This window comes from Canis lupus, chromosome 28, assembly GCF_011100685.1.
Source record: "Canis lupus familiaris isolate Mischka breed German Shepherd chromosome 28, alternate assembly UU_Cfam_GSD_1.0, whole genome shotgun sequence".
Lineage (NCBI taxonomy): Eukaryota > Metazoa > Chordata > Mammalia > Carnivora > Canidae > Canis > Canis lupus.
In genome coordinates, this window is record NC_049249.1 from 13,007,922 (window position 1) to 13,022,057 (window position 14,136).

General features: G+C 40.8%; 1 protein-coding gene across 1 annotated transcript in view; it reads right to left on the reverse strand.

The window, feature by feature from the left end:
- DNMBP (dynamin binding protein) overlaps positions 1–14,136 on the reverse strand; it is a 107,413-nt gene that overhangs the window by 68,866 nt on the left and 24,411 nt on the right. The window contains exons 2-3 of the mRNA XM_038578505.1: positions 4,949–5,103; positions 2,497–2,619 (exon numbers count right to left, since the gene is read on the reverse strand). Coding sequence (XP_038434433.1) covers positions 2,497–2,619; positions 4,949–5,093 — 268 coding nt within the window. The 5' untranslated portion in view covers positions 5,094–5,103. The remainder of the gene's footprint in view (positions 1–2,496; positions 2,620–4,948; positions 5,104–14,136) is intronic.

Below are 14,136 nucleotides of genomic sequence, written 5' to 3' on the forward strand. Positions count from 1 at the left end.
AAATTGTAGAGGTACATCTAACTTTCCCATTCTCAAAGGCTTATTTGTTCAAATCAGAAGACATGGAGATAAAAGAAAGGTAAAAACAGAAGGAAAGAGAGCTGAAAAGTCAGTGCTCTTATTGGCAGGAGAGCATCAGGGAAGAGATGATAAAACCACTGACAGTTAGCCTATCTCTTTCTAGTTGCTTCCTATGTATTGCCCCTGCTGCATCCTCTTCCTTCCTTCCCATCCTACTCAAGATAACATCTACAGATTCCAGGACCCAGCCTTAGTTTGAGTCAGTCTTGGTTCAGGAAGCTCATGGCTGAAAGGTCCATGCCTAGGGTCTTCCTGAGAAATCACTTTGGTGGCCCTGAGATTCCTGAGGTGGATTTTAACTCCAAACAAGTTCAGAACAACCCATGAGACCAGTCCTCCCAGAGAAGGCATTCAGCAGAAAATCTTTCTTTTTAGTATCTAAAACTAGATGACACAAGATATGATTATGAAGCAAAACAGCTAATTCTAGAAGCCACATCCTCAAGTTCCCCAAATGTTATAGACCTTGCATATTCCTATAGAGTATTTTCTTATGCCCACTATTTGCTCCAGGAACCAGGTATAGGAAAGGACAAATCTATGCCACCCATATCCTCTGCATAGCTCTGATCGAAGCCACTGTACTCTGGACTTTTCTCCTTATTCCCTCTGGTCTGACATGAATGACAGCCACCCCCCGCCCCGCAGTGGGAGGGCTGTGAGTAGGGGCAGATAGAAATTCCCTGCTATAACATCTTGATCTATTTCTTTCTGCCTTCCCAATACTGATTAACAAGGAGCTGTTCAGAAAAGAGGTAGAGGGTCAGTGTAAAGTGAAGTGTAAGAAACTCTCAAAATAGATTTGAGGATTGAGATCCAAATCCGATATTCCTTCTTCTCCTAAAGATTAGGGAAGTTTGCTAGGTCCTGTCTTTCCCCACTTCTGATCTGTCTCTCTCATATGTGCACATGGTTTAAGAAATTAAGCCTATCCCTTTAGGGCCATACTCAAAAGAACAAGTAACAATATTAATAACATGCCAAACAAATTCTACCATTTTGCTGGCTGTCCTGGCTCATCACAAAATTGCACTGATCATAAACATTCTTGGTTTCTGTGCTTATGCAGAAATGTGTGGACTTAAATATATTTGGTGAAATGGTTCATTTTTGTTTTTTTTTTTAAGATTTATTTATTCATGAGAGACACAGAGAGAGAGTCAGAGACACAGGCAGAAGGAGAAGCAGGCTCCCCACGGAGAGCCCAATGTGGGACTTGATCCGGGGATTGGGATCACGTTGTGAGCCCAAGGCAGACGCTCAACCACTGATCCACCCAGGCATCCCTGGTGAAATGGTTTAGAGTCCATCTTTAGAAGTTCATACAGTGGAAAGAGAATGCTGAACTTATAATCAGGTGACATGAACTTCATATCCTGAGACCAAAAGTTCTTACCTGCAGGTAACATTCTTTGAAACTCATTTTCATTATTTATTAAATGCAGTTAATAATATCTACTTGGCTACCTCCCAGCACTGTGGTGAGGATCAAATTAGAATGTATTTGTGAGAAAATACAATGGAAATTACAAAATGCTATGCAAATATAAGGCATTATTATTGTCAGCACAATCTTGCTATAACTAAGATCTCCAGAGGTTAGCCACTTAAAAAAATTCAAAAAGAGATCTAGTTGTCAAAATGGGTCAACTCCACTAATCCTGTTTATTTTTATTTTTTACTTTTTTAGAGACAGAGAGAGAGCACATGTGCACAAGTGGGGAGGGGCAGAAGAGGAAAAGAAACCCAAGCAGTTTCCCCACTGAGCATGGAGCCTGACATGGGGCTCCATCTCACAAGCCTGAGGTCATAATCTGAGCCGAAATCAAGAGTCAGATGCTTAACCAATTTAGCTACCCAGGTGCCCCAACTAATCTTATTTTAAACAGTCTACTCCTGGGGTGCCTGGATGGCTCAATCAGTTAAGTGTCTACCTTTGGCTCAGGACATGAACTAAGGGTCCTGGAATCAAGCCCCACATTGGGTTTCCTGCTCAACGGGGAGTCTGCTTCTCCCCCTCTTTGCCCTCTGCTCATGCTCTCTCTCTCACTCTTTCCTTCTATCTCAACTAAATAAGTAAAATTCTTAAAAAAGTCTACTCTTTTTTTTTTTTTTTTTTTTTTTATTGGTGTTCAATTTACTAACATACAGAATAACACCCAGTGCCCGTCACCCATTCACTCCCACCCCCCGCCCTCCTCCCCTTCTACCACCCCTAGTTCGTTTCCCAGAGTTAGCAGTCTTTACGTTCTGTCTCCCTTTCTGATATTTCCCACACATTTCTTCTCCCTTCCCTTATTTTCCCTTTCACTATTATTTATATTCCCCAAATGAATGAGAACATATAATGTTTGTCCTTCTCCGACTGACTTACTTCACTCAGCAAAAAAGTCTACTCTTGAATGGCCAACTTACCTCGATGGAGGGGAAGACTGTTCAATTCTTGGGACGTAAATTCACTGATACAGACAAACAGCCTCTCTCCTTCTTTTAGACTGGGAATGGTCACAATTTCCACAAAACTGCTGGGGAACTGCCCTGAAAATAAAAGCAAACATTTCCAATGTTGAAATTTCATTTTCTGTCTGTGTACCAAGACAAAATAACTTCTGAGTCCATTTATAGACAATGAATTAAAAACTGAGTGCTCGTAATTGGAGAATCTACTGTCAAAAAAGTACAGTGCACAAAGTTTGATGCATGTAGAGCCCAGAGAATGCAATTCGATCCAATCAGCATTAATTGGCTGCCACTCTACACAGGGCACCCTGCAGAGGGCAAAATGGGTAAGATGGAATTGGCTCTCAAAGGTCTTAAAATCTAATTCAGACACAAGCAATAATTCCATGCTGAAATCTAGTGACATACTAAAGGTGCACAAATCACTATGGAAGTTACAAAAGGTAGAAAGTTGTTCAGGAAGAATTTTAAAAATTCACTGAAAAAGCTTGCATCTGAATCTGAAGATCGGTAGGGTTTTTTTTTTTTTTTTTTTTTTAAATTTTTATTTATTTATGATAGGCACACAGTGAGAGAGAGAGAGGCAGAGACACAGGCAGAGGGAGAAGCAGGCTCCATGCACCGGAAGCCTGACGTGGGATTTGATCCTGGGTCTCCAGGATCGCGCCCTGGGCCAAAGGCAGGCGCTAAACCGCTGCGCCACCCAGGGATCCCTCGGTAGGGTTTTTATGGGTAGTAGTAGATAGACAGAGTCTGTCAGTTGGAAAGCACCAGAATGGATTCCACCTTCTAAATATCTCTTGTATCCTCCACTTATCTCCAGACCTACCATGTTGGTCCAAGCCAGCAGCATGTCTCACCCAGGTTATTTCAACAACTCCCAGTCTGCCTCCCTATCCTTTGTTTTGCCCTTTCTTATCATTTTCCAATCTGTAGCAGTGAGTTTTCTAAACTTCATCTCTGATGAAGTTTAAAAAGCACCTGTATTGTATCCCATTCCATAACTCCTCATCATGGCACACTCTGTCCTCTGCGATCTAGCTCCTGCGGCTTTCCCCAGCACCATTTGCTGCTGCATGCCATGTTGAGCTTTTCTCAACCTTTCACACTGCATGCCATGTTGAGATTTTCTCAGACTCTCCATGTTCTTGGTCATTCCAGGGCCTTTGGATAAACAGCTCTATCTATCTATCCTCTTTGCCTTGCTAAATCTTACTCATCATGTTTGTCTTAGCTGAGCTACCATTTCTACTGGGGAATAATCTACTATCTCCCAAATATGGGTTAAGTGTCTGTTCAAAGGATTATATAACAAACTTCAGCCCTAACTTACATAAATATATATAAGTTAAGGACTAGATTTAACACAAGAGCACAGTGTGTGGGGATCCTTGGGTGGCGCATCGGTTTGGCACCTGCCTTTGGCCAAGGGCGCGATCCTGGAGACCCGGGATCGAATCCCACGTCAGGCTCCAGTGCGTGGAGCCTGCTTCTCCCTCTGCCTGTGTCTCTGCCTCTCTCTCTCTCTCTCTCTCTCTCTGTGTGTGTGTGTGACTATCATAAAAAAAAAAAAAAGCACAGTGTGTGGTAAAAACTTCCACCTTTCCCTAGGCTAATTAATGAAAGAAATGGGTGTTAATGTATATTTTAAAGAATAGAAGAAAGGAAACCAGGTGCATAAGAAATGGAAGGTAGCTATTTGGACCAACCATGGATCTAGGAAGGAGTGAACAGGGTGCATCATGCTCCCTTGAGAAGAGTGAAATAAAGGGTAGAAAATGTTGGAAGAAGATAGATGGCTAGAGAAAACATGGTGGGGAGGAACTTAAGTTCCATAAATCAGAGATAAAGACTGGTAGTGAAAAGTAATGGCAAACAACAGGGTTCTGAATAAAGAAGTAACACATATTTTCAGAAGGGAAGCAACAGCTCTGAGTACAAAAGAGAAAGACCTAGGTAAACATGTGAATAGAAAACTGGGCTGGGGGCAGCTGGTATCGAACCATCTCAACCTTTGGAAGGAACCGATAAGGAGAGATGGAACGATAACAAACATTCTCTCCTCACTGGCAGAAACCACAGTAAAGACATAACAAAAAACACAAAAGGATTCTGAAGTGTATTTGACTTGGGCTTCCCATTTAACCTTTATTTTTATTTTAAGATTTTATTTATTTATTCATGAGAGACACAGTGAGAGAGGCAGAAACATAGGCAGAAGGAGAAGCAGGCTCCTTGAAGGGAGTGCAGCATGGGACTTGATCCCAGGACTCCAGGATCATGCCCTGAGCTGAATGCAGACCCTCAACCGCTGAGCCACCTAGGCATCCCTAATCTTTATTTTCAATATGGAAAGAAAGGAGGGCTTATGCTCTATTTTGTACCCAAGGAATTAGGGGCCCCTTACCTGTAACATCCTCTTTCTTTCCTAGAAGCCAAAATTCATCCACCACTGCCAACACCTCAATAATATCTCCCACAAAGAGCGGTAGTTCTTCTGATACACTGGGGCAGAAGTCAAAGATGGCTCGAACCACTGAGCCAGCCTCCATGTTTTATAACCTGGAAAAATAGGTCAAAAGAAATTGGAAAGCATAACTATTTAAGACATTGGGATATAGGTCAATATCTTGAGAAGGACAACGCTTAAGATCAAAAGACAGAATCAAGTCAAAGCTAAGCAAATACAAAGTTTGTAGTTTATACTTTTAAAGAAATTAAAGTACTATCTCACAAAAATAATAATTTCCCCATATATTTTTCATTTGATTCTCAAGGCAATCCTGGAATTGGGAAAAAAAAAGTGATCTTTAGGAGTGACAGAAAAGGTACAAGTTGGTAAATGCAGACTTCTCAACATACTTGAAGAAGGCAATAAGGAAATTCACATTTTTCAAGTACAGGCAATATGGTACTTTTAAAATGAGGTATTTACAAAGCAGGGATTTTATATTTTTTAAAGATTTTTTTATTTACTCATGAAAGACACAGAGAGAGAGGCATAGGCACAGATAGAGACATAGGCACAGGTAGAAGCAGGCTCCCTGTGAGGAAACTGATGCAGGGCTCAATCCCAGGACCCTGGGATCACAACCTGAGCCAAAGGCACATGCTCAAACACTGAGCCACCCAGGTGCCCCAAAAGCAGAGATTTTAAACATGGCATTTCATTTATTTCCCCAGAATTATCTTAAAGATTAGAATATTTATGATCAGCAAGTTGGAAAACTTAATTTGTCTGAGCTCAGAGTTCATAGGAGCAAGGCCAGGATTCAGGCTCAGGGCATCCTGGCTCCTCCCTACTGCAAAAAAAGGATGTGGGATCATACCTCAAAGACAGAGATTTAAAACATACTGAAAAATAGGAATCCATGAAAAGAACAAGGGAGATATAAAAGTGACACCTCTATACAAGATCTAGTATATACACTACACCAGATCAAGAATGTGTTTCCAGCTCAAAGACACCCACTGGCCAAGCCTGCATAGTATCCTCATGCTGTTACTGTGTCTGTGCTATGCTAAGTTGATGTGTCTGTTACCTTGATATGTGTGCCTGGGGAGCCTAAGTATGCATTTAAAGCAACAGAAAGGGAGGAACCAGTGGGCATGTGCTCACCTGTAAACATTCAGTCATGATTAGCAATCTTTCTACATCTTTCACATGGAGCAGCTGACGCTCTCCATAGTGTCAGGCCTCAAGTCTATTCTCCTTTATTTACCTCAAGGATCTAGCTGATGTTGTTAGAGATGAGGTTTCTAATTTTCATCTCATATATAACTATGATGACATCAAAGAGTGCTAAATGCTTAATTTAAAAAATAGTTAAAGCTCCACTGAATTTATTATCTAAGGAAACAGTGATAAGGACAAACATGTTAGGCACCTAATAAATAATTGAGTATATTGATGTGGGGTACCTTTAAGATTTTGATGATTATGCAACACTATTCAACACTGCATATTTAATTTGTACTGTTGAGTAAAAGGAGCTTATCTTTGTGTGACCGGAACATTTTCATGAGATGAGTTGGGTCCATGGTGGAAAAAAGAGGTGGCCAGTAACATTCCCCACATCCTCTGCCCTTTCCTGCCATGTATTTTAAGTATGAAAATCTAATTATAATCACATGCTAAAGAGGCAGAATATGAATGCAAAGTAATTACGGGTCTGGAATCAGAGACCAAAGTTCAAATGCCAGCTCCACTGTTTATTAGTTATTTCACTTTGGACACACTCCTTAAACTCTCTGGACTAGTTTCCTGTTCAGAAAAATGGGGATAATAAGACGTTCATAATAATCATCAAGAGGATGATGATAATGATGAAAATCATTATAACAATGCCTGGTATTTACTGAGCACTTACTATGTGCCACACAATGTACTATGTACTTCCTTCATTGAGTCCTCACAACAATCCTCTCGTATATTATTGATTTCCATTTTGCAGATGAGGACACAGGTTCAGGGAGGTGACATAATCTGTCCAAGGGCATGCAGTAAGTCAGATGGAATGGAAACGGAAACCCAGATCTGACTGGCTCCAAAGAGACAGTATGCTAATAGTGTGAAAGCACTAGGAGAGGGCTGATACAGGAGGTGCTCAATAAATGTTAGCAGCTATTCCTAACATTATTTCCATAATCAGCTACAAGCTCAAATCTGTCTCACTGATATATCATCACCAGAGAATGTGCTATTTCAAGGATAGAAACACCATAGAATTTACCATTTCAACTTGTCAAAACTTGGTTTGGCTTTGACCATGTTTAAAAATAGACATTAAAAAAAATAATAAAAATAAAAATAAAAATAGACATTATATACCTCTCTGCCTTCTTTTTTTTTTTTTTTTTTAACCTCTCTGCCTTCTTCAATAGAAAAGACACTGAACCTAATTTACTCTTTCACTGATGGATGCAAGTTCATTATGAAGACCATACATTACTCTACTGTGATAATACCAGTATGGGTCTTTCTCTTTTGAGGTCAGCCATTCCTTTGCTATCAGTAGCCTCCTCTGTCAGCTTTCCTATCCTCTTTCTAGAATGCTGTTTCTACTCTGCTGGGGAAAGAAGGCCACACAGACCCCGCCCAAATTATCAGAAGTTTCCAGATAAATAAAAAGTAAACAAGCTCCACAGGAAACGCTAACTCTTCTGTGGTGGTAAACTACATGTGTTAGCTAGCTAGAGTTTTTCAACAGTTATTTTTTTATGTGCTCTGAGGCCACTTTCTTATTTTCTGGCTGTCTTCCAAATAGCTAAAGTTGCCAGATGTCAGATTTCCCTGTAAGGGTGGTGTCATAAATATTTTTTTTAAACAAGCATAATATTTTGCAAACCTCTTAGCCATCTATATATATTAACACAACTCCTCAAGGTTGGGCTGTGGTGGATATCATTTCCCTCCTTCTAACTCCATTTTCTCACATTCCATCTCACTCTCAGACTAAATATATACCTCATTCTCTGAAATGTCAAAGAAAGAATGAACATGAGCTCCGTTGGGGGTGAGAGAAATCCTATTGCACTGAGGAGTAAAGTCGGTGATCTGAAAGAGTTAAAGCTTCTCCCTGAGAACCTTTCTGTTGTACCAAGAAATGACTCAGAGGAGAGGAGGGTCTGGCTCGATGAATACTTTTACTGACTGACCTCCTACCCTGTTGGAATGAGTGCGTAATCGCTGTGGAGCACACACCCTGCGAGGGCGCTGGAGTCAGAGCCCGGCTGCATCGGCTGCAGCACAGGATGCGTGTGAGAGACCAGAACAGAGATCTTAGTGCTCTCTGTTTTACGTGGACTATCATGAATTTCATCTCTGTCTTCTCTGCCCTGGCTACCCTCGTAAAAAGCAACAGTTATTGTTCCTGTCTGGGCCATTTTAGAGGCCTGGACAGATATTTTGAAACTTAATCATAAATAGCTTATATAAGCTGTTCACCAACTCCAGATGGAAGTAAAAAGAGCTGCTGAGGAAATCAGAACACAGCTGGGCTTGAGAGCGAGCAGAGCAGAGGGCTGCCCAGACAGCAGGAGGTCAGGGACAGGGGGAAAGTCGGCTGTGCAAACACCGTCTTCTTCTCTTGCTGGTGAATGCCTGCATTTCCGCTCGGCATCTGAGACTTAAAGGTCCTCAATTCTTGAGACTCTTTTAGAACACAGAACCCTGTGAATGGAGAGATTTTTGGTCTGGTTTGCTCACTAGTCTAGAGCAGTGCTCGGCACATAACATGCTTTTAAAGTTTTAGGGAGCAAATCATTTATCAAACTTTAGAAACAGGGGATCCCTGGGTGGCTCAGCAGTTTAGCGCCTGCCTTTGGCCCAGGGCGCAATCCTGGAGACCCGGGATGGAGTCCCACCTTGGGCTCCCTGCATGGAGCCTGCGTCTCCCTCTGCCTGTGTCTCTGCCTCTCTCTCTCTATCATGAATAAATAAATAAAATCTTAAAAAAAAAAAAAAACTTTAGAAACATATATGAAACTGTTCATTTCAAAATCTCTACTTCCACTTATCTAAAACAAAATTAACGATCTCTAGTCCATAAATACTTTGACCTTCCAGCTTGTATAACAGTGTCATATAAATCTTCCGGATCAAACAGTACTGTGGATTTCTTCACCCTCTATAGCCGACGGTACACTAGCATCAACAGCTACCACTTGAGAAGCTAGTGTGTGCCAGACACTAAACTAGAAGCTTGAATCATGACTGCATTGCAAGATAGACAGCCAGGCTCTAGAGCCAGGGTGCTTGGGTTCAAATCCCAGTGCCACCACTGAGCAGGGTATCTCAACTCTCCAGCAAATAAACAGCTTAGCCAGAACCAGAATTCAGATCCATTTGACTCCAGTGCCCATGTTCTTTTTACTACAAGCGTCTCTTCTCTTAAATCTCACTGGTTCTTCCTTTGAAATCGCTTAGACTTCCATTTTCCTCTCTTCGGTTCCCCAACATTTTCATGTAAAGATTTTCAAACAGCGAAGTTGAAGAATTTTACACCTGCCACTTACATTCTACCATTCACATCTTACTGCACTTACCTTATCATCCCTCTTTATCCATATATCAGTCCGAGTTACTTTTTGACACATTGTAAATGTTTATTTTTCATTTTATTTTTGATGCATTTCAAAATGAACCATAGACTTTCCCTTCTGAGACTTTGGCATATATGTATCTTAGCTAGGGTCATTATCTGTTAACATTTGGTTGTTGTTAGTTTTAAGAGTCATTTTCCTCTTTTCTCTGCCAAAGATACAATTCATTTCTCCCCACTAATCTGTCAATGAACCTGGTTAATCTTTTGAATTGTTGATTTTTATATATTGTTCAGTTGCTTAAAAATTCACAAGGTCTTCCTGTTTTCTATAATTCATTCACATACTCAACAAATACTTATCAAACCTAATGGACTCAGTCAAATTCCCACACAGGCTTAACCCAATATTCATTAAGTATTTATTCTCTAATCCTGTTGGTGGTTGACCGGAGCATTTGACTCTCTATCATCCTAAACAGCTCAACTCCTATCCCAAAGTATCGACTCTAACTAGGGAAAAATAAAGCCCTGCAGATAATTTGACCATTAATCTCAGAAAGAGATACACACGCTTATCTCTCAGGTAGAGGTAGAGACAGAGAGAGATTCTTAAATCTACAGTGAAATTCTTTAGTGACTCAAGGATATTTTAACACTTTCTATCAACTGATATCCATGGAAGCTACCTCTTAATCCCGTTTTACTCCCATGATATACAAAGAACATTCAAGATATAGTTCCTGTCCCCAAGGAATTTAGCTTAGTCGCCATCATTTGCCCAAACATGTTCTGAGGATACTAATCAGCTTCTAATACAAGAACTCCATGGTCACTATAAACTTGGAGAAGGCTATAGACTATATTTCCCTTTAGGAGGGGCATAAAAGGGACACCTGGGAGTGTCTGCCTTTAGCTCAGGGTGTGATCCTGGGATCTAATCCCACATCAGGCTCCCCGCAGGGAAGACTCTTCTTCCTCTGCCTGTGTCTCTGCCTCTCTCTGTGTCTTTCATGAATAAATAAATAAGATCTTAAAAAAAAAAAAAAAAAAAGAGGAGGGGCACAAAATACTAGTATATTAAGGACTGAGACAATCCAGCTGAGAATCAGTTTTAATCCAGCTTTTCTAACTTTGCCCACAGCACTCAAAAGCCTCATTTTACTGTTACTCAGAAGTAGCCCTCAGTGTAGTCCTACTCAATCAAAATGCCCTCTGCTCCCATAAAGCATTTTCTGTCCAGATTTTTTTCATTTGTTTACATGTTTTCTTTTCTCCATTGTAGGTTCCCATCTGTCCACATATTTAAAGACTCCCCACTCTCCACTTCTACCTCTCCTCCTCAAGCTCACTTCCACCTTCAGTGTCTCAGTTTCTATAGCCCTTGCTCTTTTTTTTTAATTTGTATTTATTTATGATAGTCACACAGAGAGAGAGAGAGGGAGAAGCAGGCTCCATGCACCAGGAGCCCGACGTGGGATTCGATCCTGGGCCTCCAGGATCGCACCCCAGGCCAAAGGCAGGCGCTAAACCACTGCGCCACCCAGGGATCCCTAGCCCTTGCTCTTATATCACCTTGTAGATTTCTGAGACCTCATACCGCACGTTTAGGTTACAGCCATGACACTGAATGTAGCATTATCTACAACAGCCAAATAATGGAAAGAGCCCAAATGTCCATCGACTAATGAATGGTAAAGAAGATGGGGTAATATATACTACGGAATATTATTCAGCCATAAGAGTGAAATCTTTCCACTTGCCACGACATGGATGGAACTAGACAGTGTTATACTAAGCAAAATAAGTCAGAGACAAAGGCCATTTTATTTCACTCATATATAGAATTTAAGAAACAAAACAAATGACATAGTAGGGGGGTGGACGCAAACCAAGAAACAGATTCTTAACTATAGAAAACAAATTGTTGGTTACTGGAGGGGAGGTGGTGGGGGGAGGAAAGGGAATGGTGAAACGGATGATGCAGATTAAGGAAGGCATTTGTGATGAGCACTGGGTGTTGTATGTAACTGATGAATCACTAAATTCTACACCTGATACTAATATTGCACTGTACGTTAACAAGCTGGAATTTAAATAAAAACTTGGGGGGGGGGCAGGGAAATGTGGTATGTACATACAATGGAATATCACAGCCTTAAAAAGGAAGGCCAGTCTGACACCAACTAGAACACGGATGAAACTTGAAGACATTATGCTAAGTCACAGAAAGACAAATCCTGTTATTTCACTTACATGATGTATCAAGAACAGTCACACTCCAAGAAACTGAAAGTAGAATGGTGGTTCCCAGGGACTGGGGTGAGGAGAAAATGGGTATAGGGTTTCAGTTCCAGGAGATGAAAAGTTCTGGAGATGGATGGTGGTGATGGCTGCACAACAGTGCATGCCACAGAACTGTACACTTGAAAATGTTTAAATGGTATATTTTATGTTAAATATGTGTTTGTGTGTATATATGTATGTGTATGTGTGTGTGTGTGTGTGTATATATATATATATATATATATGTATATATATATATATACACATATATATATATATTTACCGCAGTCAAAAGAGTTTTTAAAATGCATGTCATACAAGTGAGAGGATGTGAAGGAAGGCCTGGGGAACTTCAGTCATTTTTAATAAGCAATATATCTACAAGTCTGGACATACTTACTGAAAGATCTCCTGAGATCACAAGCTATAAACTTTTACCCTGATAGACACTGATATTACAAAGCTTAAAGAGTTATTTCCAAAGCAGTCTTTTGAGAAAAGAGCTGAGCCTGGTACAGATTGAGGCCACTGAACAGTAAGCATGTGCTGGACGTCTTCCATTTCCCTTCTAGGCCTGTCCTCCACCTTCCTCCGCCCTGCACTCTGCTTCTCAGAGCTGATCTTTAAGAACCCATAAATGTGCTCCCTTACCTCTGGCTTCCATTTGGGTTCAGCCAACGGGAGGCATAGCAGAACAGCTATGGTAGAAGGATGGTAAGGTTGGAGTATTTATTCCCTGGCTCCTTCCCTGCTGGGCTATCAGTTGACTCCAGGTTCCCTGCCCCTTCAGGCCTGGGGTGGCTCTCCTGCTAGTAATATACCCTAAACCTATATCCATTCCGTTCTAGGTAGGACCTCCTCAATTTACCTAACCTCAGAGTGCCTTCCATACTTTGCTAGATTTTTGATAGATACATGCCCAAAGAGATTTTCAGGATTTCTGAGAACTGTGCATGAAAAAAATGAGGACAAAGAATACAGAAAACTAAAAAATTAGTTCCTAAATCTACCATTGTAAAGCCAGGTGAGAGATAAGAGCTAGAGATATAAATTTTGAAGGCTTTAAAAATACTTATAAAAATATTGATGCAAAAAAAAATATTGATGCATGTACTACTCCACTAAAAGAATAGCCTCACTTTTGATAGATTTTGGTGCATGGGACCCAAACTCTAAATTCTTGTTTCAAAACTCAGAGCCATCTATTTTACTACGAGGAAAGTAGGATACAATGTAAAAGAGTTTTGAAAATTGATTCCTTCAAAAAACACTGGTGACACTTTTGATATTTATTCTAATATTTCCCAATTCATAGTATAAGTCTAAATTCTGGGATTCTAGAACAAAATTTCCAAATGGGTTTCCTTAACAAATGAATGCTCTTTCTCCTTGTTCACTCCTGCAGAGGGGGAGCCCTGGAGTCGTACAACTACATCTGTGCCTACCTGGCAGGAGGTGGGGAAGAGGGTCTTCGTTGTAGGGACTCTCCAGTACAGGTTCCTTCAAAGGAATATGCTTTTATGAGCATGTAGAAATTTCTTTAGGTCTTGAAACTGACCTTCATGAAAACATTACCTTTTGGGAATGGAAATCCATTTTTAAAATTTCAAGTCCTAGCCATGATAAATATTTCACTTTAAAAAGCAACTGTGCAGTTCTCTTATTCCTGACAAAACAGGGCTAAAAAGAATAGTATCTTTGCTTTGTGTGAAAGGATCAGAAGTGTCAGAAAATGAAGCTTAAATCTGTTTCAGGAAGGAAATGAGAGAAGCTAGGAAAATAGCATTTCCTCTTCTGGTTTCTGTCACTGGAGTTCACTTTGTTTTTTTTTTTCTTTTTTTTTTTTAATTTTTTATTTATTTATGATAGTCACAGAGAGAGAGAGAGAGAGAGTCAAAGACACAGGAAGAGGGAGAAGCAGGCTCCATGCAGGGAGCCCGACGTGGGATTCGATCCCGAGTCTCCAGGATCGCGCCCTGGGCCAAAGGCAGGCGCTAAACCGCTGCGTCACCCAGGGATCCCTGGAGTTCACTTTGAACAGAAGGTCAACAGTCACTGCCAGGTGATTATCAGAGAAATAGCAATGGATGAGGAGGAAAAAGTAGAACCCAATAGCAATGATGAGGAGGAAAAAGTAGAACCCATCTTGATCATGGCATCCCCCATGAGGCTGAGTAGCAGTCTGGGCCATGCTGTCCTCCCTCAACAGAATCTTCTGCCTCCTGCTCTTCTGATGACAACAGCACTGACTCACGACATATACTTT